We start from the raw sequence: 23580 nt of genomic DNA on the forward strand, positions 1-23580 counted from the left end.
TCGAATGTTCCTTCATCAGACATGGACTGTAACTCCAGCCACATTAAGTGGGAAGGTCAGAAGCCACCACTTCGAATAATGTTAAGGAATCATCAAGCCAAAGAGTTCAGATCCCAAATGTACAGGAGAGGTCTTACAAATCAGTGAAGAAGATGACAACACATACCTACTAACAATGGAAAATGGGCACAAGACATGAACATTCAATTCACAAGGGAAATAAATAGTTCAAATCTCTTAATGTCCCTAATGATTGCTGCTGCTGCTAAGTCGCTTCAGTCGTGTCCGACTCTGTGCGACCCCATAGTCGGCAGCTCACCAGGCTCCCTCATCCCTGGGATTCTCCAGGCAAGAATACTGGAGTCGGTCGCCAGTTCCTTCTCCAATACATGAGTGAAAAGTGAAAGTGAAGTCGCTCAGTCGTGTCCGACTCTTCGAGACCCCATGGACTGCAGCCTACCAGGCTCCTCCATCCATGGGATTTTCCAGGCAAGAGTACTGGAGTGGGTTGCTATTGCCTTCTCCTCCTAATGATTAATGTAACAAAAATTACATAAGGTGAAATTCTTTGTCTATTAATTTGGCAAAGACTATAGATTCATAGGGCTTCCCAGATGGTGTAATGGTAAACAATCCACTTGCCAAATAAGAGACTCAGTTTTGATCCCCGGGTTGGGAAGATCCCCTGGAGAAGGAAATGGCAACCATGCTGGTATTCTTGCCTGGGAAATCCCATGGACAGAGGAGCCTAGAAGGCTACAGTCCATGGGGTTGCAAGAGTTGGACATGATTTAGTGACTAAACAACAACAAACAAATAGATTCAAAAAGCCCATTTTTGATGAAGGTGTAGGGTTACAGTCCCTCTCATAGGCTGCAGGTAGGGGCCCTTCTCAGGGAAATTCGGCAATTCCACTCATAGGCATTTATCCTACAGAAACACTTAGACAAGTATCTATGACATACTTAAAAGAACATTCACAGTAGCGTCATTTTCACTAGTGAGACTTTGCAAACCACCCAGACATCAATCAGTGAGTATTAGATAAGTGAATTATGGCATATCTGGAGACTGAGATTACAGTGTATCGTTACATGTCTGAAAAGGATGAAGCGGACCTTTTTACAGTCGTTTGGAAATAAGTGCAGGATTATCCTATAAACTCCATGAAGGCTGAGACCATGATTATTTCCTTCAGTACTGGATAGTCAGAGCCTGCCTGGCTTAAACTAGGCACTCAACCTGTGTGGAACAGATGGAGATTTGGTTAAGCAAAAAAAAAATTACAAAACATTATACAGGGTAATTCTATTTTCCTTTTCTTAATGGTTAGTTTATTTTTCATTCATTTTTGGCTGTGCTAGGTCTTCGTTATTGTGTGCAGGCTTTCTCTAGTTGCAGAGAGTGAGGGCTACTCTATAGTTGTGGTGCTTGGGTTTCTCACTGCAGTGGCTTCTCTAGCTGTGGAGCGTGGACTCCAGGGTGCACGGGCTTCAACAGTTGCAGCTCGTGGGCTCAGTAGCTGCAGCTCACGGGCTCTACAGCGAGGGCTCAGTAGTTGTGGTGCACAGGCTTAGCTGCTCCATAGCATGTGGAATCCTCCTGGACCAGGGATTATCGAACCCATGTCCCCCGAGTTGGCAGGTGGATTCTTATCTACTGCACCACCGGGGAAAGCCTCATTTCCTTTTTGTGACACACACACCTGTATTTTTTACACACACTCTATGGTTATCGCTGGAGAGGGTGACTGGGACAGGATTTTTTAATTTTATATCTTGTTTTCAACTTTATAAATGAAAACTGTAAAAAAATGATTTTGAAATGAATATGTAATAATTTTTATAAGAAAAAGAAATAATCTGGAAGAATTATGTACACTCTTTTCCCTGTGGGATTGTAAAGTTGGGTATAAGGCAACTGGTGGAAACAGCTTTGGACATAAAAAAAATCTTCTCTGATGTTTCCCAGGAAAGATGAAGCTGGGCCGGAGTGGGAAGTAGGTGGCCAAAAGGAAGTCAGGGAAGGAGGGGGCTGCCTGGGGTGCACTTTGCAATCCAGGGGTACAGGCCTAAGATGATTTTCTCTTGAAGCTTACAAACCATGTTTTGGTTTGTTTTTTTTAATTAACATTTATTTTGGCTCCGTCTGGTCTCAGTTGCAGATTGCCGGATCTTTGCTGCACCATGTGACTGCCCTTGTTCTGATGCACAGACTTTCTAGTTACGGAACACAGTTCTCTAGTTTCAGCACGTGAGCTTAGTTGCCCCATAGCATGTGGGATCTTAGCTCCCCAACCAGGGATCTAATTCACGTCCCCTGCATTTCCAGGCAGATTCTTAACCATTGGATCACCAGGGAAGTCCCAAGCTACATGTTTTTTAAAGGAATTTGGACGTGCTTAAGAGGAAAAGGGTTAGAGTCACCATTTATGGAGCACTTACTATGTACTGGGCCCTCGGGCAAGCACACTGCCTACCATTAATCCTGATCACAAGCTAAGAGGTTCAGAGGTTGATGAATACATCTTCCCCAGGAGAAAACAGAGACTTTGAGTTTAGACATTAGAGACCCATCATGCTACAAGGTCCATGAGCCTTACTGTTCTACCAAGATTGGCAGGGAACTAACCAGCTGGCCGGCAGGAAGGGCTCCATCCATGAAGCCCACTGCACTGCATCCAGGAAGCTGTAGAGACCTGCGCTGGGCACTGCATGAAGTCGTCAGCACCTTAACCACCCACTTATCTTAATACACACGGTGGAAACAATGAAATCTTTGGACCACACTATCTTTATGGAGTTCAACGTAGTTGTACGGTTTCAACCTAAGAAGGCAGCTCAGACAGTCCTTTAAATTCAAAACAGGGTTCATGTGAGTCCCGTTAGTCCTACAAAAGATGAGAATTTATTTGTGCTTATAGTTCTCTGAGACATAAAGCAAAAGTCTTCAAAGGCTGACAACACACACAGGAAAAATATAACAAGACTGCAGACCAAGAGCTGCTTTCATTTTCTGAGAGGAGCATAAACAAAATCTTGCCCTCCTTCAATCAGAAATAAAATGTTCATAATTGACTGTCTGGAAAGACACAGTTTCCATATAACCTGAAATCTTGACCCCCTGCTCTACTGCGCAGAAAACTCTTAAAGAACGCTAGTACAGAACTGCACATTGCCCCTACCGACTTAAATATTAACTTACATACCACATCGTGGGTCAATTAAGGATGAACAAGAGTAAGTACTCGCGGTACTGTTTCTTCGGTCATTTAAATTTTTTAAAATAGTCCAACTTAAAATACACATGCTGTTGTACAGTTTCATCTTTAGTATTCAGTTCAGTTCAGTTCAGTCGCTCAGTCGTGTCCGACTCTTTGAGACCCCATGAACCGCAGCACGCCAGGCCTCCCTGTCCATCACCAACTCCCGGAGTTCACCCAAACTCATGTCCATTGAGTTGGTGATGCCATCTAACCATCTCATCCTCTGTTGTCCCCTTCTCCTCCTGCCTTCAATCTTTCCCAACATCAGGGTTTTTTCAAATGAGTCAGCTCTTCGTATCAGGTGGCCAAAGTATTGGAGTTTCAGCTTCAACATCAGTCCTTCCAATGAACACTCAGGACTGATTTCCTTTAGGATGGACTGGTTGGATCTCCTTACAGTCCAAGGGACTCTCAAAAGTCTTCTCCAACAACTTCAGTATAAATAATGTTAATGATGATGAGACATGGATGACGTTCACAGCATCTTTCTCTTCCACGAATCTCAAGAAACTGATAACTGTGGCCCCGAAGGCACCTGGAGACTGGCAGTGGCCGCCTTCCCTGAACAAGACAAGGGATGAAGCGACTGCGGCTGTAATTAGCAGCTTCCAAACTTTCTGGACTGTGATTCACAGCAAGAAAATCAAAGTTTCATGAATTTATCCTTCCTGCATGCAAGACACTCTGATACTTTCTAATCTATTTCTCTTATTATTGTATCGATAGTTTGTGTGGGTGACAGTCTGCTAAACTGACTTCATGACCCATTTACAGGTCATGGCCACTGCCTTAAATGCTGAAGTTTTCTTGGACCCTGTTCCACGTGGGCCTCTCCCTCTCCACACACTTCCTGGATTCACCCCACCCACCCCACCTCTCTTCTGGCTCCAGTGACCATCTGTCTGTGAGGACTTCGGCCCTGATCCCACTTCAGGGCTCCAGACTCATACATCCAATTGCCCACTGGACAGTTCCACTTGGACATTTCAAAAGCAACCTTAAAACTATGTCCAAGAATGTATTTTATGACGACTATCGCCAAGCCTTAATAAACAGCACCAACTTGGCTATCCAAGCCAGAAAACTGGGCCTCATATTCCATCTCTTCCCTCCCACAGCCACTGAAACACTGAGGCCTGCTTATTGTAACTTCTAGATGACTCGGGAGTCCTTCCACTCCTCTCTCATCATCACTTGATGGGGCTACGGCCAAAAGTCTGCAGCCCTGCTCCACCCCACCACAGTCCATGCTGAAGCCAGGGTGATCTTTCGGAAATGCAATCCTCATCAAGTGACCTGCCTCGGTGGGAGGTGGTGGGGCCTGGCTCTCGCACTGGGGGCTTCTCCAGCCTCGGCTCTGGCCACGTCTCCCCCTGTTCTAGGTGGTGGCTCTTGGGTCTGATACACATTAGAATCACAAGGATAACTTTAAAAAAATATCAGAACCCAGGCCTAACTTCAGGATAGTTGAATCCAAACCCTATTAGTGACTATACTGGATGGCCGGAGGGCTGCCCGTTTCAGCTCTATGGAAGGTCTTCAGGGACTTCCCTGGCAGTCCAGTGGTTAAGACTCTGTTCTTCCAGTGCAGAGGGCAGTGAGCTCAAACCCTGGTCAGGGAACTAAGATCCCACATGTGATTTTCACTGTCAAAAAAAATTTTTTTTTAATAAAAGAAAAAAAGAATTACTCTAAGGAGGGTCTTTGTCTCCTGGGATGGGTTCTCACTTCCTTACTGTCTCACAGCCTCAGCCCCACCTTATACTTACTCTTTAGGTCCTTCTTTGCTTAAATGTCCTCTTCTCAAGGGTCACCTCCCTTCACTCCCCAGGTGAGGTCCCCTGGCTCTGTCTTTCTATCACAACCTATGGGCTGTCAAATCTCCCAGCCTGGCACCAAGGGCTGCTCAATAAAGACCTACCAATGGTTATAGGAATGGTTAATTCTAGAATCAGATACGCTGAAGCTACTGTTGAGGAAAGTTGGGGGGTGGGGAACAACCCCCAAACATCACTGATGTACAAGGCGTAAACTGACATTGTGACAGAAGTTCTCCTCATTTCCATGGGGTGCCTGGGGTTGGCCAGATGAGGCTACTTGGCGCCTGAAAGTGAAAGTCACTCCATCATGTCCGACTCTTTGCAACCCCATGGACTCTATGTCCATGGAATTCTCCAGGTCAGAATACTGGAGTGGGTAGCCTTTCCCTTCTCCAGGGGATCTTCCCAACCCAGGGATCGAACCCAGGTCTTCCACATTGCAGGCAGATTCTTTACCAGCTGAGCCAGCAGGGAAGGCCAAGAATACTGGAGTGGGTAGCCTATCCCTTCTCCAGGGGATCTTCCTGACCCAGGAATGGGACCAGGGTCTCCTGCATTGCAGGCGGATTCTTTACCAACCGAGCTATCAGGGAAGCCCTACAGTCGACAGTGTCTTCCTACAAAAGCTCCCCAGGGGAACATGTCTCATTCTCTGCCTCTTCCCAGTTCATCCAGGAGGACAGACAAGAAATACGCACCCCCCCCTCGACCCCCCACCCCCTCCACTCCCATTTCACAAAGGGTAAGACTGAGTTGCCAAAACAAACAAACAAGATAGGGACTTCCCTGGGGGACCAGTGGTTAAGACTTCACCTTCCAATGCAGGAGGCAGAAGTGGGGTGGGGTGGGGGTGGGTGATGGTTCGACCCCTGGACGGGGAGCTAAGATCCTACATGCCTCGCAGCCAAAAAACCAGAACGTGAAGCAGGAGCAATGTTGGAACAAAGTAAATAAAGACTTTAAAAATGGTCTACATCAAAAAAAAAAAAGACTGAGTTGCCCAAAATGACCAAAGGAAATCAGAGGAAGATGGATTAGGTCTGGGTCCACATCCCTGCCTCTCACAGGAGGAGTTAAACAGTTCACAGGGACACCTCGAGCTCCCACTCCCACAGCAACGACAGCCCTGCTATATTTCACACGGCGCTTATTAAGGTACCCATTAAAGTCTTGCTAGTAATTGAAAAAATTATATATGTGCGAGGAGAATGAGTTAATGTTCACAGAAGAACCTTTACTCGTGCACCTCCTGACTCCTTACTTTCAAGGTGTGCCTTAACCTTGCATTTTTGTGGGGTTCTTTACATCTTATACATGGGCGTAAAGTCACATTTGAGATATAATTCCATTAGCCACACAAGCAACTTCGGAGGCTATTATGTTGCATCAACTTTTTCTGTAAAAAATAAATTGTTCAGGATATTATTCCTGGAACAGAATAAATTCTTGGAATTACCGAGTAACTTATGTGCCGCACCACTGTTCCAAGAACACATTACTTATTTTATCATGACAAAGTCAAGTTATTAATCTTCTGGCTTCCATTTCAACAATGAGAAATTCTGCGAGATGCACAGCAGACACCTGCATTCCATCTCAGTTCAACTTTATATCGTCCATAAACATCTCTGTTTTGGACAACTCGTCCAAACAAATGCTCACGGAATACTCGACGTAGCATTCAATTTTATGAAACTATAAAAGCTCCTTGCTGTTAATTACAGAGACAAATGTCCCATCACACATTTGGTTACCAGATAGCATAATTAGTTTTCTCCATTAACCTTTCAGATGTAAAATTTGATTTCCAAGTTAAAAAAAAAAAAAAAACATTGTAAAAGCCTTGGAATTCAGAGAACACACCATATATTTGTACATGCTGGGGGAAAAAAATTGCAATACTAAGAAAACAATTTTATGGATTCTTATTTACCAGGATACTGTCTGGAATCTTGAAAGAAAACCTGTCTAAACTTCTTCATGGTTTTAAGATATATGCTCAGATATGCACGCAGTAAGCCGTCCATTGTGTGGAAAGGAGGTGCAGTAACCTGACCATGAACGGAATGTGCCCTTTGATCTCTCCCTTCTCGAGACAGTGATGCAGCTGAATTCATCCATCACAACCTCTGTCTTTGTTGTCCCCCTTCACACAGGGCATCTGAGAGAGAATGGTGAAGGAAGGGCATCCAGGCTTTTTCCCTGGTCAAAGCTAAAGGGCCTGGACTTTCCTGATGGTCCAGTAGTTAGAACTGCCAATGCAGGGGACACAGGTTCAATCCCTGTGTCTGGGAAGATTCCACATGCTACAGGGCACCTAAGCCCATGTGCCGCAACTACTGAAACCCATGCACATGAGACCCCGGGCTCTGTAACAAGATAAGCCACCGCAATGAGAAGACCACACACCGCAAGAAGAGAGTAGCTCCCGCTCGCCACAACTAGAGAAAACCCGTGTACAGGAACCTAATCCCAGCACGGCCAAAAACAATTTTTTAAATAGCTAAAGAACCCCACAACCCTGGCATGCTAAGGACCACACTCTGGCTCACATGTGCTGGAGGATGATCGTCACAGTGACTGAGTGGAAAGCTCTCGACCTGCATGTGTATTTATGATGCCAACATTCAGAGGGTGCAATCCTAACCTCCTTCAATGTGTAAGACAGTCCTGCCCAAGAAAACCTTCTCGGCTTAACAAACTGTCCCAGACTTGGATCAGCTGATAACTGGAGGCAAAGTACATTTCAACGTGTTTTAACATGGTACTCATTTATCCAAAATTAGCAACCCAGAGCCTACTTGTCGCCAGGTATTGTGCCCTGGGAACATAGGAAGCTCAAAGTCTTTCCCTGCAGGAATTCAAGCTGAGACTCAAGGGGTCAACAGACAAGGCAGTTAAGCAGAGGTGATGGCAGGCAGGGACCAGTGCCACAGTACTGCAATATTCCAGGGATACCTTCACATGATGGGGTCTAAGTCTGCAAGACCCTGGTGGCAGGGGCAGGAACACACACAAGGGCATCCTAGTCTTGAGTTCAACTTTAAAAGGGGGCCAGCTATTAACTTAATAGGAAAGAAAAGAATGTGTAATGAAAAGTAACCGTGGACTTCCCTGGTAGTCCAGTGGGTAAGAATCCACCTGCCAATGAATGGAACACAGGTTCGATCCCTGGTCAGGGAATATTTCACATGCCTCAGAGCAGCTAAGCCTGTGCACAGTAACGACTGATCCAGCACTCTAGTGCCTGTGAACCACAACTACTGAGCCCTCGTGCCTGGAGCTCCACAACAAGGGAAGCCCATGCACCAACCCAACCAAGAGTAGCCCCAGCTTTCTGCAACTAGAGAAGGCATGTGCGCAGCAATGAAGACCCAGCACAATCAAAAATTTAAAAATAAATGAAATTAGTTACTTTAAAAATGATTATGTAAAAAAAAAGAAAAGAAAAGTAACCGTTCCATTGGGTATTTTACCCCTGACATGTATAACTCCTGAGATGGACATGTAGATTTTCACCTCATGAAGCCAAGATGGGAGCTTGGAGGTAAAAGAGGTGAATGATAAAGCTTCAGAGTAGCTGATCTCACTATTTTTAATTTGAATTGGAGCTCCTTGCTCATTCACTGAGCATCCTTGGATGTTTGTAATGTGTCCAGCATAGTGCTTGGCAGTGGGGACACAGGAAGAGAGAGAGAGAGAATTAAACTGGCAGTGCCTTCACTTTGGTAGAAATGCTGTGGAAGGAGAGGGGAGGGAGAAATCAAAGAAGACTGCCTGGAAGAAGCCATGTCAACTTGGAGTCCTCAGGGATAAGAGATAGCCAAGCACAGAAGAGGGAGCATGGTGCAGGTGCAGGGTTGCAGGCAGAGGAGGTGATCAGTGCAGGCAGTAAAGAGGGGAAGCGAGGTGGCTGCAGGAGTGGAAAGTGGAGTGGCTGAAGCATACGAAGTGGGAAGAGCAGTGTCAGGAATCAGGCTGAAGCAGGCAGGTGGCAGTTCCTGTGGGGTCTTAATCTGTCTGCTGAGTCCTGATCTGAGGGCCAGAGACAATAGGAGGTTCAGGTGGGGGCGGGGGAGGGTGTAATCCTCCAAGGGCCTGGAGGGCCAGGCGCCCCTGCATCAATTACCATGGGTCCCTGTGTGCGTCCTGCTACTGTGTAACCTTCCTTCCCAGGTGGCATTCTCTCCAATACTTTTAAGAATAACAGATGTGCTGCGTAAATGTCCTAGGTCTATTTTTAACTTTGAGATGCGAAACACACTGTTCCCTAGTCTTTTTTCCCCTTATGAATGACCATACACTTTTCCTCCCAAAGGAAAAAAATCCATATTCCCATGGGAACCAGGGAGGCTAAACTGTTAAGACACCTCCTTAGAGTCTGTCCCTTGTGAAGATTTCTTTGTTTTAGTGATGTGGTGGTGATTGGTGGGGGAAAAGCCAACTCTCACAACCCCACTACGAGTTTCACTCACAGGGCGGTCGCTGAACCACCTCCAGCTTTTAGGAGAAACAGAAAGAGGTGTGTGTAGATCCACACATCAGGGGTGGGGACAGGGGGTCCAAACGGGGCAGTTACCAGGGTCTGTTGCCATCTGATGCATGGATTTTCTTAAATGCAGGTAGGAAAACCTGCTGCAAGTGAAGCCCAAGAACCAGACAGTTGGTTCTAAACATGGGCTTATGAACAGGGCGGGACCATCTTCAGCCCCTTTGTAAAGTTCTCCCAAGATTACGGTGAAGTACAGAGCCAGCAAAACATGTTATTTTTCAGTTTGGGTTTTCAACATGTCGTTGCTTTCGTATGCGAGTACCTTTCCTTTTTTTGTCTTTACTAGATTTGAAAAATAAAAAATTAGGTTTCAAGTTGTCTCTCACCCATCAACATCAGAAACTCCCAATTTCTATGCAGTTTAGTATATGACCAAAGCTTCTTTGGTTAAATGAGACATGTCTTTGGCTCACTAACCATCTCTAAAATCTCAGGATGGTGCTGTATTTTAAAGCACATCTTCAGAGTCCTACACAGCTGTATCCGTGTCCAGTATACTCATGCACACAGAGAACACGGATTTGAGTACGCATCATGTGGGGTACCTATTGTAGTCAAACAAAGCACTGTGCTAAGTGGTCTAAAGCAGCAGTCCCCAACCTTCTTGGCACCAGGGACCTTTTTCGTGGAAGATGACTTTCCCATGGATCGGGGGCAGGGTACGGCTTTGGGATGATTCCAGGGCATTAAGTTTACTATGCACTTTATTTGTAATCTAATGCCACCGCTGATCCAACAGGAGGTGCCACTGCACGGCCCAGAGGTTGGGGACCCCTGCTTTAAAGGATTCAAAAAAGAGTTCAGGTCCCACTTTCTCTGTGATCCTCCAATGTACAGGAGGAGAGGTGGGTTAAAGACAACCATAGTTCAACATGGGATGTGTTCAGGGTGACATGAAGCACAGTAAAGGCACGTACAAAACAAGGAACTATTATACGCAGTCTGTGGTAAATGCTATAGGAGAGCGGTATTCCTATTTAGTGCTAAGGTGCCCAGAAGAAAAGATAACCTCTAATTCAGAGAAAAATGGGACAAAAACAAATGCAGTGTTTCCTAGTTTGAAAATGTGTTTCACTGCAAAGGATGTGTTGCGTGCTGTGGGGGCACTGGATGAGGGAGTTAGGATCTCCATCAGCATTTCATTATAGAAGATAAAACCCTCAAGAGTCTGTCCGAGGTGCGCTGAACTGTTAACCTGAGATTCAAACCAAGGCTTCACCGACCACAGTAGACATTAAACAAACCTGAGTCCCTTTCTTCCCAAATGGGTCTCGGGCTTCCCCTCGACCAAGCTTTTGGCCGTGCCGTTCTTTCTACCTGCAGTGGGGTCCCATTTCTCACCTGAAATCCTACTAGGGGTGGGGGGGGGCATAGGGCCCAGGGAGGTGAGTTACATCGAAGTTGAAGATGGAGATGGAGATTAGGGGCAGACTGGATACTCAACACTAAGTTAAGAGATTTCAACTTGACCCTAGAATCCATGAGAAGACAGTTAAGTCTCTGAGCATGGGGTAGGATGATGAATTACATGTTAAGATCAGCTTTTGTGAGCAGAAGGCGGGTGTTGGGGGGTGGTGGGGAGGCAGCTCTGGCACAGAGAAAAGAGGACAGAATGAGATGTCAAAGGACCCAATTTTAAAGCCTGGTCAGCTACTAATTCCTCTGTGACCTTGGGCAAGTTGCTGTCATCTCTGAGGTCAGCTTCCCATTTGTATTCATCTAAGGGACATAACACCTACCTTCTGGAGGGGTGGTAGTATTAACTCAGTGATTAATGGAAGTATGAGACAGCCTAGCAGCAAAAACTCTCAAACTTCAGGCAATAAAGTGAGTCCTCTCCAAGGACGACTAAGCCTGCGCCCACAGCCACAGAAGCGCAGGTACTTAAGAGCACTTATGTTCAAAGAAGCCACCAGTCCTTAAGGCTCCTCAAGAGGCTCCGAGGTTGGACTTTGCTTGCTCTTGCTTTTGAAATCATTTCTGGACCCACAGTAGAACCAGACATAGCATCAGTGCTGTAGGAATTCTCCCAGACCATCTGGACCAGAGGCTTTTCACGGTGCTGAGGGCACCCTGACTGTTGTGCAGAGGCCAGCAGAGGAGGTGGGACATGGGGCAGGTGCTCAGGACCTCCTCCACCTGCTCCTGGCTGCTCTGCTCCCCTCCAACATTTGTACCCCTGGGAGTTCATTTCAACAAGCTTCCCACGTGGGTAAGAGAGTTTTGGAGACAACAGACTCTGGTTTGGATCCTGGTTCTGTCACTGAGTTACTCCGTGAAAACCTCAAATTCCTCAAAGTGAGAATAACAATACTTTGGGGGGACAATGAATGGGATAGCATGCAAAGTTCTCCACGTGGGGACTTCCGTGGTGGTCCAGTGGTTAGGACTCAGGACTTTCACTGCTGTGGCCCTGGGTTCATCCCTGGTTGGGGAACTAAGATCCCACAAGCCTCAAGGTGTGACACCCCCCCCCAAAAAAAAACCTCCCAAAACAAAGTTCTTAGCATGGTACCCGGTACCCAGACAACTTGATGAATGACACTACTCTGGTTGGCTGGATCCCTAACCCCAGGAGAATCTTTGAGATTCAGGAGACCCTGAAAGGGCTGGCTGTCGTCAAGAAAGCCATTGAAAGATTCAAAACATCAGAGATCTCGACCCTGCTTGCTCAGCTCGGCTACTGCACCTTGAGCTTGGTCTTCTGAAAGCTGTTTCACAGACTCAACATTAAAGAGAACAGCCAGCACAGCACATAACTGGAGCACAATACATACCTGACTGAGCAAATGAATGGGACCAGACACCTGAAAAGATATGTTTCGTATCTATCTACTATAATAGTAAACCTAGGACAAAATCTAGATATAAAAAGATTTTCCAAAATGTTTGCTATTGTTATGGATGATAAATTTGTTGTTGCATTAAAATACTTCCTACAAGTGCCCTGATGCTGGCTGAGGTCTCTCCAATGATCCCTGGATTTGCCCGGCTCAACCAGGCAGAGGGAAAGACCTTGGGACAGGAGTCCTGGGTTTAGTCCAGGATCTGCTACTTATGAGCAAGTCACTTAACTCTGAGCTTCAGTTTCTTCCTCTGGGCAATGGGAATAATGACATCCACCCAGGCTATGCACAGGTCCACTATAACAGTCACGAGATGGAACTTCCCTAGTGGTTCAGTGGTTAAGAATTTACCTGCCAATGCAGGGGACATGGGTTCGATCCCTGGTCCAAGAAGATCCCACATGCCACAGGGCAACTAAGCCCACAAGCCACAACTATTGAGCCAGCGCTGTAGAGCCTGTGCTCTGTATCAAGAGAAGCACCGCAGTGAGAACCCCAAGCACCACAACTACAGAGTAATCCCTGCCTGCCAAAACTAGAGAAAGGCTGCACCCAGGGCAGCCAAAAAAAAAAAAAGAAAAATCAGGGGATGTGGACCTCCCTGTGGTGGCCCAGTGCTTAACACTCTGCTCCCAATGGAGGGGAGCTGGGTTCAATCCTTAGTCAGGAACTAAGATCCCACATGCTGAAACTAAGAGTTTGCATGCCTCAACTAAAGATCCCGCACGTTGCAACAAAGATCGAAGATCTTAGGTGCCACAACTAAGACCTAGTGCAGCCAAAAAAAAAAAAAAAAAAAAAAATCATGACAGCTGGCCAGTACTGTCCAAACTACAGAGCGCAACCCTCACTTAAAGTCTGATTATAGTGATACTCAGCTCTCTGCTGAGGCTCCCATCACCTCTCCCACCTGGAACCTTCTCCAGCTCCCCTGCCTATTCAAACCCTCCCCAAGGTCACAGTGTCACCTTTCCAGCACTCTCCAGCCCACCAGCAATGTGATCCTTTCCTTCTAGCTCAGCTTTTGCCCTAAAGGCTCACGTCTGTCATTTAACACACACACATGCTGTGCTGCGGGGTGTTCCCAGCTCACAAGGACTGGTGGGGTCCCAGTGATGCCACCTGCCCCTTGGGAGACCTGCAGCAGCCTCCCTGACACCTCTAGTGAAAGTCGCTCAGTCGTGTCTGACTCTTTGTGACCCCATGGACTATACAGTCCATGGAATTCTCCAGGCCAGCATACTGGAGTGGGTAGACTTTCCCTTCTCCAGGGAATCTTCCCAACCCAGGGATCGAATCCAGGTCTCCAGCATTGCAGGTGGATTCTTTACCAGCTGAGCCACAAGGGAAGCCCAACATCTCTAGTCTTGTCTACAAAACATGGATAGTAAGGAGTCTTAGAGATTTGCTCTGAGGGGTAAATGAGATCCTTCTTGTCAACACTCGACTCAATGCTGGGCACACAGGAAGTGCTCAGACAACTGCAATTGTTAGGATGACTGAATTTTGTCCTTCACTGTGTTCTGAATTTGTTCAACTGGATTTTTTATTTTTTTGGCTGCACCAGTTCTTAGTTGCAGCATGTGCAATCTTCACTGAGGAATGCAGGATCTAGTTCTCTGACCAGGGATCGAACCCAGGCCTCCTGCATTGGAAGCACAGAGTCTTAACCACTGGACCACCAGGGGAAGTCCCTGTCCAGCTGGATTTTAATCATTGAGAACAGGATCCCTGTCCTATCCACTTCTTTAGTTGCCCCCAACCCCACTCCTATTTCAGAAAAGTACTGAGTTTGTCATATATTCTCAAAAAAAAAAAAAGAGAAAAATCTGTTACACTGATCAAAAGGAATTAAGTTGTTTTTCTCCAAAATAGTGCTCAAATCTTCATAGTGGCCCATCATTGCCAGCTGGACAAAGCCAATGTCCACAGGGTAATCTCTCCTGACCCTGTTAGCAAGTTAAACATGTGGGAGGAACACCCAAAAAGCTCTCGGACAAACTGCTCACACCACTGAACCATCCTACCCTGTTGAATGTGCTGCCTTAGTCAACAGCCTAAAATTATCCCAGGGAAATTGATTTGAGGTGGGAACCTCTGCCAAATTCTGGAGCGCTCTCTTTCCCTGAGACATGAACTGTTATCTTACAGGTGCAGATAGTACCAGAGATGACACAGATGGACATTTGAACACAGAAAATCCCACGCAGCATGCCAAAGGCCCTGTTTGAGGAATGTGTTACAGGTCAAAGAGTTCTGCTGTTTTTGCTAACAATTTCCCTTGGGTGTCACAGACCTCATGTGGAATTCTACACCATGATGCGTAGTATCACGGGTGGACTCAAGCCATTTACAAAACAAATGTGACTGACATTTGCGAAAAAGAACTATAACCTAAAAAAGTCCACTTTATAACACCATCAACAACAGAACTGTGTTTCATATGTTATCAGTAACTTTTTTTAATTACTCTAGAAATCAGGTTTGCATAATCATTTGCTCTTCCAGTTTTTTTCTTTTTCCAAATTGACCTGAAGATCACAAAACAGAAATGTTCTATGGGAGCCATATCCCACTTTCCCCAGAACGAGCAAAAGACTGAGAATAACCCAGGCACTTTCACGCTGTTCCATCTTTTGTCTCTTGATGTCTAAGGCCTCTGTGACCAACAGCGACTTAGAAACTTATCACAAGCCTGGCCTTGCACTGATGTTCTCTCATATTCCTGGGCTCGAGCTAGGAAAAATGAAGCCAGGCCTGCCCCTTGGAGAGTTTACCTCTTACCAAATCCCGAGCACTGGCACCTGCTTGCTCTACATCCTTCACTCTCTCGTACCCGGAGTCCACCCACCGTATCGTGTTCTCACCATTCTCCAAGTACCCAGCAGACAGGGGGAACAGCCTGCTGTGTCGGAGATGAACTAAACCAAGGATGTGATGTTCCTTTTTTATGATAAATGTACCTCTTTCTACTAATTGGCAAGTTCTTCCTTTCAAACGGTTAGATTGAGTGGTGCTTTGATATAGAATTCCGACTGATCGAGTTAAGGGTACTGAAAATACAGGATCCTGAATAAGTAGAAGGAATTGAACAGAGTACAGTCCAGGAATATTCTCCTCCTGGGTCATAGCGCCTCCCTTGACTGTGAACCTTTTGGGTTCCAGACCTCAGAACAGAAAACAGGTGCTGAGAGCAGTGCTGGCCCCAGCCACAGTCTCTGCCTGGATGGAAAGATCCACATGCCTTCGGTGCTTGCTGGTGGAAGAAATGTCATTATTTCCCTCCTGTTTTACCTCTGTTCCAGTGGTCCCCAACCTTTTTGGCACCAGGGACTGGTTTCATGGAAGACAATTTTTCCATGGACTGGGACGAGGTGATGGTTTCAGGATGATTCAAACGCATTCCATTTGTTGGGTACTTTGTTTCCATTATTATTACATCAGCTCTACCTCAAATCATCAGGCATTTTAGATCCTGGAAGTTGGGGACCCCTGCTCTATTCAGTACCCATTTGACTTCTCAGTCCTTTGCAACCCACCCTTTCTCTTCCTTCAAGCAAGATCAAGAGGACCCCCAACTGCCTGGCTTCCTTGTTGTTTTAACTGGCGGTACCCTGAATCTGAGCACCCATCTTGCTTCCAAAAGACCTACTGTGTGTAAAATAGACAGCTAGTGGGAAGCTACTGTACAGCAGGAAGCTCAGCTGGGTGCTCTGTGATGACCTAGATGGGTGGTATGGAGGAGGAGGTCCAAGAGGGAGGGAATATATGTATATATTATAGCTGATTTACATAGTTGCACTTCCCTGATGGCTTGGATGGTAAAGAATCTGCCTGCTATGCAAGAGACCCAGGATCGATCCCTGTGTTGGGACGATCCCCTGGAGTAGGGAATGGCAACCCACTCCAGTATTCTTGCCTGGAGAATCCCATGGACAGAGGAGCCTGGTGGGCTACAGCCCCTGGGGTCACAAAGAGTCAGACATGACTGAGCTGACTAACACTTTCACTTTTTCACTTTTCACAGCAGAAATTAATAAATACTGTAAAGCAATTATCTTCCAATTAAAAAAAAATTTTTTTTAACGGCCTATCAACTCTCCCCAGAGACATGGCCATTCTGGCCCTTGCTTTCAATGGCTCTTGCCAGGACTGTCTCCCACTTCTGCTTCCTCATGGGGCACCCAGCTCTCACACTGCCACCTAGGCTCTAGGAGGTGTTGGGATGGGTACGGTGGGGGTCAAGTGCCATGATTTGTCCTCCACTCTAACCTCACAGGTCCATCATTCTTAGTGGCAAAATCCTGAATTGTTCCATTTTTGGTTCCTCTGTCCATGGGATTTTTCAGGCAAAAATACTGGAGTGGGTTGCCATTTCTTTCTCCAGGGGATGTTCCCAACCCAGGGATCAAATCTGCGCCTCTTATGTCTCCTGCATTGCAGATGGATTCTTTATCCGCTGAGCTATCGGGGAAGCCTTTTTGGCTCAAGGTCTACAAGTAACAAACTGCATGGGCAAGACCCCTTGGGTACAGTATCTGTACTGAAAACCACACGTGGAAAGAGCGGCATCATTTTAGGGAACCTACTCATCCATCACGAAGCGACTCTTGTCGGATGGCCTCCAAGGTGCTGCTTTGCTCCATTTGGCCCTGGGGTGGGTCGGGAAGGAGGGTGGTGAAAGCAGAGACTGGCCTCCCCTCTCTGATCACAGACGTGGTGTGAAGTGAGCATAAAGCTGGGCGGACCAACAAGGAGTGGCTCCGTGATCACTAATCCTACCTAGAGGTGGTTCAAGGGACCATCACACTTTCCTTTTCCTTCTGCTTTTTGGCTGGAGAGTTAATTTAATTTTGTCATGGCAGGATTAGCAACCAGGCCACAGTGGTGAAGGGACATTATCATCAGACAGCATATTAATCCTCTACCCCACCCAAGGAGGAGGCAAAAACCAAACAAATAGCAGCTTCCTGGAAATTGAATTTCTGTTATCCAGATGTCAAAGATGTAATACCCCAATTACACAAACTATTGCCAATGAAGCATGCCAGCGAATATGCGATGTAAATGGGGTGAACACAGAGCCACAAAACTGCACGGTCAGCTTCTGGCTCCGGGAGTGAGTGATAATTAGCACTGTGTGTAGACACTAATAAACATTCATGTCTGAAATTACAACTTTTAGCAATGTTAATAAGGGATCTATTGGCAATCTGTAAAATAAAAGGTCTTGAAAAGAATGTCATACATTAAGCGGTGGCAGACATTTCCCATTCTGGCACAATCTTTTTTTTTTTTTTCCCCTTCCCCCTAATTGCAAATGGCCACACTGTTTTGCTGAGAAATTAATTGACATAAGAACCTACCTAAAAAAATGGGTTGTGTCTCTTTGGCCTCCCCATTAACATCGCTGCTGAAGTCTGAGATCTTATAGACCTCATGGTGATAATCTGGGGTGAGAAAACAGCCAAAAATTAGAATTCTAATGACCTGCAAGATATGAATAAGCAAGAAAGGCGAGAATCTCATTATATACATTATGTGTAAGCTATATTTTATAATTTTTTGAGATCTCATTTCATCACAGAATTTGCAGTCACTGGTAATCCCTACCACTCTGCTTACTCTGGAGAAGTACTCAAACTTGAAATTATTATTTTGACTTTAGAAAACAGCTCTGCTTGATCACACAGTTTTCACAGGAAATTTGGTCCACAGATGCCAATTACACACCAGGCTTCTTTACTTCCAAATGACAAGTATTTTTATAAGAAAAAGAAAAAACCTTGCCCAATCATAGGCGAGAAGAAGATTCCAAATTTATCTCCACAACCCATTAGCATGAGTAGATGATAGGACGCTTCAGAGTTACCTGGTACTCTTAGTTTACCCAGAAAAATCCTAGCCTTTGAACAGCTTGCAGGCAAGCACACATGAAAAATACTGATTTGTTATTTCAAACATAGTATAATTTGGAATAAGAAAGCGAGTCTTGGATTCGGCTACCACACTTCAACATACAATCGTTTAAGTTCTAAAAGTGCACCTGCGGAGCAGAGAGAAAAATCAGACCCGTAATTTTTTTTTTAAAAAAAGGAAAAAGACAGACTTGCTATGTCAGTCAAACTTTAAAACACAGTATTTTACAAGCTTCTCTAAAGAGGCTACTGCACTTTGGCAACTGTTTCTAAAATGTAGGATTGCTTAGGTAAGAAACTAGGCAATCCTTCTTAACAGTGATTTCCTTTTGGGGGCCTTAGCCCTCCCAGAACAAGGTCTACAAAACTTATCTCACTTTTAAGATAAAGTAGTAAGTTCCAAGAGTTTGAGCAAACTCTGGGAGATAGGGAAGGACAGGGAAGCCTGGCATGCTGCAGTCCACGGGGTCACAAAGAGTCGGACATGACTGAGCAACTGAACAACAAAGTAAGTTCCCTGAGGTCATAAATAAGAAAGCCACCTAGATTCTGGAATGAATCAGAAAGACCAACAGGCCAGTCACAAATGGAGGTACTTTTAAAGTACAAATGACTGAGTAATCAACACTGCTGGGGGAAAAAAACTGTACAGAGAAAAAAAGCAAAGCCAAATATTTTGAATACGTAACAACTACGACAGGCTTTTTTCATCCAACAGTATCCAAACTAAATCGGAGTTAACAGATAGGAGTAGATCTTAAAAATGTCTATAATCAAAATCAATTTCAGACTAACTGAAAGCAGGCTTTATTGAATCTACACCATAGTTAGCTTAGCTGGAAATTGCAATCGCCCTCTAATTTTCATCAGCTTACATGTGACTTCTCCAGGTTGTTAAAACAATCGCCTTGCTCTCTAGTCTGATGCCAATGCTAGATACTACAACAGAGGAACAAAGTGGACAGGTTCTCTGGTTTGGTTTTGACTCCAAGCTGATTCAAAGACGACACTTAAACAGGATCATTCTAAACTCAATATTGGGACTTGTGACATGCCGGGGAGAAAAAGTCACCTGCCTCTAATTTAAGGTGACACGATGCATTTTGATAGACATAATTTTTTGTCTGCCCTTACATTCTTATCGTTTTTTGAAAAGTCAAATCAGGAAAAACAGAGACTCTTCAACAAGTCACTGCACACAGGCAGGACTATTCAACTTTCCTCTCCCCTGATAATAAACCCAAGCCCAGAGACCGCGGTACATGTACACCTGTTAAATCGTCAGGGACCGGCTGGATTTTTTGTGTTTTTCTTTGTAATGATACTTATCTGACTGTTACGTGATCTATTCGAAAACATCTTTCCTGCCCAAATAACATATCCGGGAAAGATGCTGAATGTCAACAATTCTTCTCTGGGCTTGGACACCTAATGAGCTTCTTTCTTGGTCTTACAACAGCCACCACCACCTTTTTCTCCCTCTTTTTGCAAGAGAGGGGAAAAAAGCAAACCAACCCCAAACCACCACGATCATTGGTGTGGGTGGGTGTCCGCACGGCCTGATGGAGACGCGTCCTCCCCCACCCGGCCGCCGAGCCACAGGAGAGGAATACCAAAGAAGGCTCCCCGCTCCCCAAGTGTCATTGTTTGCTAATTTCCTGATGTGCCCTCCGACTTGTTTACGCGGAATCACATCCTGCCTCCCCCCTCACCCCCAGCCGCACAACTTTCCTCGCCGCCCGGCGTGTGTGCGGCCGAAGCCCCACTCGGGGAGGGGACCCAGGGCGGGGGGGGTGGGGTACCAGGAGCCCCGGCCCCCGGAGTTGGCCGCACCAGGGGCCGGGGGCTGTTTACGCGGCGGCCAAGTCCTCCCTCCGCCGCCCGCACGCCCCGCACCCGGCCCGGCCCGGCCCGGCCCGGCCCCGCTTACCTCGGTTCACCAGTTTGAAGCTCTGGGATTTCCTGCTCCGCTTCCTCTCCGAGAACTCCATGGTGCGGCGGGCGGGCAGGGCAGGGGCTGCGGCCGGGGGCGGCGGCCGAGGCGGCGGCGGCGGCGCTGGCTCTTGTCACCCGGCAGCGGGAGCGCGGGGACCAAGGTCCGGCTCTTGGATCCGCAGGGGGGAGGCACAGGCAAGGGAAAAACCACTCGAGCCCGCCCGGGAGCTGCGGCCGGCGGGGCCGGGCGGGGGGCGCTCTGCCGGGCGAAGTTGCCCCCTCCTGGCCGCCGCTCAGCTCGCCCCCCAACCCCGGCTCATCCCCTGCTGCCGGGCGAGACGCAGCCGGAGCCGAACTTTCCGTTGGGGAGCGAGTTGGGGGCGAGGAGGGCGGGCCGGGCTGCCGGCGCCCTGGGCGCTCGCCGCGGGCCGGCCTGGGTGCAGCTCCGGACGCGGCGGCGGCGGCGAGCGCGGCCCCGGGGACGCGGCGGGCGGGCCGAGGGCGGCGGCGGCGGCGGCAGGGTGCGAGCGGGGTCGGGGCGCTGACCGCCCCCGCGGGAGGAGGGGCGCCGGGAGGAGGCGGCGCCGCCGGGACCCCGGGGCCACCTGCTGGCGGAGCGCGGCCGCCGCCATCCCCCGGGGCCCGGGCCGCCGCCACCCACCGGCCTGGCCGCGCGGCGCCCGGAGGAGGAGCCGGAGGCCGCGGCGGCAGCGCCCTCGGCCCGGCCGGCCCACCCGCCCCCGGGGACCGTCGTCCCTGCCAGGCGCTGGGGTCCCGACGCCGGTGCCTCGGGGGCCGGCGAGTCGGGGTGCGCCTTTCCCGGGGGGGCCTGGCTCCCGGCTCCGAGCTCGCCTACATCTTCCCGGGGCCGATCTTGTTCTCAACGGCCCTAGGTGTCGGCGACCCTCCTGGCCAGCCCACTCCTCTCGCCGTGAGATTCAGGGTGTCGGAGGGCCAGACAGACACTGGTTTCAGGCAAGTTGTAGGGGGAAAAAAAATCCACCAAAACCCAAAAACTTACCCATCTGAGCTCTGCAAGGAAAAGAGATTTTAGAATTTACTAATCAGCCGAGTATGGAAAAGAGTGAGCTTCAGTTCTTTACTCCAATGCGAGGAGGGTTGTAGGAAGATTGGGAGTTAAGTTCAAGGAGAGAACTTGGAATGTGGGGCTTGGAGAGGGTGGATGGGGTGAGCAATGCGACGTCAGTGGGTGCCCCACCTCTCTTCTGACTCTTAGGGAAGACATGGCCAAGGCAGGTGCAGAGGGCTCTGCCATTGGGTGTACTAAAGCCAGGATAATCGACGGAAAGCTTGTGTTAGTTTTATACTGTATTCTCTTCTAGGGAGCTGAGAGTACTCCATTGCTTTTTCACAACAACTTTATTGTGGGGATGGAAGACAATTCTATACCAGCGGGGACTGGCAGGTCAGAAATGTGATCTGATAAGCTGAAAAGTACCGCCACCAAACTGGTCATCTCTAGACGCAAATACAAAGAGAGTAAAGAGATGGATGTCGGAACCAGCACTGTGACAAGTTCAAGTGACCTCAAAAGAGTGGATAGGAAATAAGGGGGGAGGGTATGTTGATAAATGTGGTAACACTGCCAATCTCAAATGAGGAGGCAGCTGCTCAGGACTCACTCTTTTTCTTTTTTATAATTTTATGTATTATTTCTCTTTGGCAGTACTGGGTCTTCCTTGCTAGGCAGGTTTTTCTCTAGTTTTGGTGCTCAGGCTTTTCTTTGCAATGGCTTCTCTTGTTCTGGAGCACCGGTTCATGGGCTCCATAGTTTCAGTTCCCAGGCTTTAGACAGGCTCAGTAGTTGTGAAACAACTTAGTTGCTCCGCAGCATGTGGGATCTTCCGGGATCAGCATGTGGGATCTTCCGGGATCAGGGATCGAACCTGTGTCTCCTGCATTGACAGGCAGATTCTTTACCGTGGAGACACCAAGGAAGCCCCAGGATCCGCTCATATTTAACAGGGACACCTAAGAGAAAGGGGTAAGTTGGAGGCAACCTGCATAAGCATATACACACCAGGAAATCAAGGAATCAGGTAACCCATCAAATAGCAGAAGCAGAGCCTGGTACGCCTTCTGAGGTCTTATATTAGGTGGTATATATGTAATAAGTGGGGAGGCTGGTTTCAAAGTGAGAAAAAGGACAGTTCAGGGGATTTCCATGGTGGTCGGGTGGTTAGGACTCCGCACTTAATGCAGGGGGCTCAGGTTCCATCCCTGGTCAGGGAACTATGATCCTGCATGCCAGTGCAGCAGGGGCCAAAAAAACAAACAAGAAGAGTGTTCCTTCTGTTCCCTAAAATGAACCCTTAAATAAGAGGTTTTTAATTTTTTGCTCACTGTCTCCTTAGAGATTATGTTCAGGGCCTTTTCCTAGAAAATATGTGTAGGACAAACAAAATTGTATACATTTTTCAGAGTTCTAAAAGGTAGCAGAAAGGATTAAAGCGATAACAAGGGTTGGTCAACTACCCTATTTGGTTTTTTACTGGTTTTTTTTTTTTTGCCTCTCTTTCTTTAAAACCATGTACCTGAAGGTGTTTTGAAGAATTCTAAAGAAACAAAGCACCTGATTCTGTCCCCTGGGCGGGGACCCTTTCTTTTTTTAGTGCCTTTAAAAATGTTATTCCAGAAGCCACAGGCTGAGGACTGTACTGATTGAAGAACGTTTAGGATTGTTCATGCCTTGGAGCATAAAATGAGACTTTATTATGCTTGCTATGATAAAATCATTGAAGGTGCCATACCAAGAAGCAGATCCCTAGGGGGATATTAACAACTTAGCATTTTCAGTTCAAGTGGGAATATGAATTCTGTTTGCTGAAGAAAATATTTTTGATATAGTTAAGAAAAGATATTTCATTGTGATAATGTTTTAAAATAATGATTGTTCTCCTTGACCCTTCTTCCTGGCTCAACAGAAATGGTCTGTGAGCAAGTTGGTCTACAGAGGCCATAGGTCAGGCCTGTCCTATTAACAGGTAGAGAAAATCGACAAATATTTGTTTATTCTCCACATTGGGCAAATCAGTATGCCTTTATATAACAAAAAAGGTAATATATTCAAAATTACCATTAATGAAAGATTAAATAAGAGGGCTTCCCTGGTAGCTCAGTGGTAAAGAATTCGCCTGCCAATGCAGGAGATGCTAGTTCAATCCCTGGGCCAGGAAGATCCCCTGGAGAAGGAAATGGCAACGCACTCCAGTATTCTTGTCTG

General features: G+C 47.0%; 1 protein-coding gene across 22 annotated transcripts in view; it reads right to left on the bottom strand.

Moving 5' to 3' along the window:
* Positions 1 to 21502, bottom strand: part of BEND7 (BEN domain containing 7) — an 85847-nt gene extending 64345 nt beyond the window's left edge. For 7 of the 22 annotated variants that reach the window (XM_081553527.1, XM_081553531.1, XM_081553526.1 and 4 more), the window contains exons 1-3: positions 21358 to 21502; positions 20332 to 20505; positions 17850 to 17933 (exon numbers count right to left, since the gene is read on the bottom strand). In XM_081553527.1, the coding sequence (XP_081409653.1) occupies positions 17850 to 17933; positions 20332 to 20392 (145 nt within the window). In that variant the 5' untranslated portion in view covers positions 20393 to 20505; positions 21358 to 21502. Of the gene's footprint in view, positions 1 to 17849; positions 17974 to 18778; positions 18899 to 19726; positions 20002 to 20128; positions 20294 to 20331; positions 21031 to 21357 lie in introns of those variants that run through there. The other 15 variants (XM_081553540.1, XM_081553534.1, XM_081553533.1 and 12 more) reach the window with 7 other exon arrangements.
* Between the last annotated feature and the right edge of the window lie 2078 nt (positions 21503 to 23580).

The sequence above is a fragment of the Giraffa tippelskirchi genome, chromosome 13 (assembly GCF_054371585.1).
Source record: "Giraffa tippelskirchi isolate mGirTip1 chromosome 13, T2T-mGirTip1v1.2.pri, whole genome shotgun sequence".
NCBI lineage: Eukaryota > Metazoa > Chordata > Mammalia > Artiodactyla > Giraffidae > Giraffa > Giraffa tippelskirchi.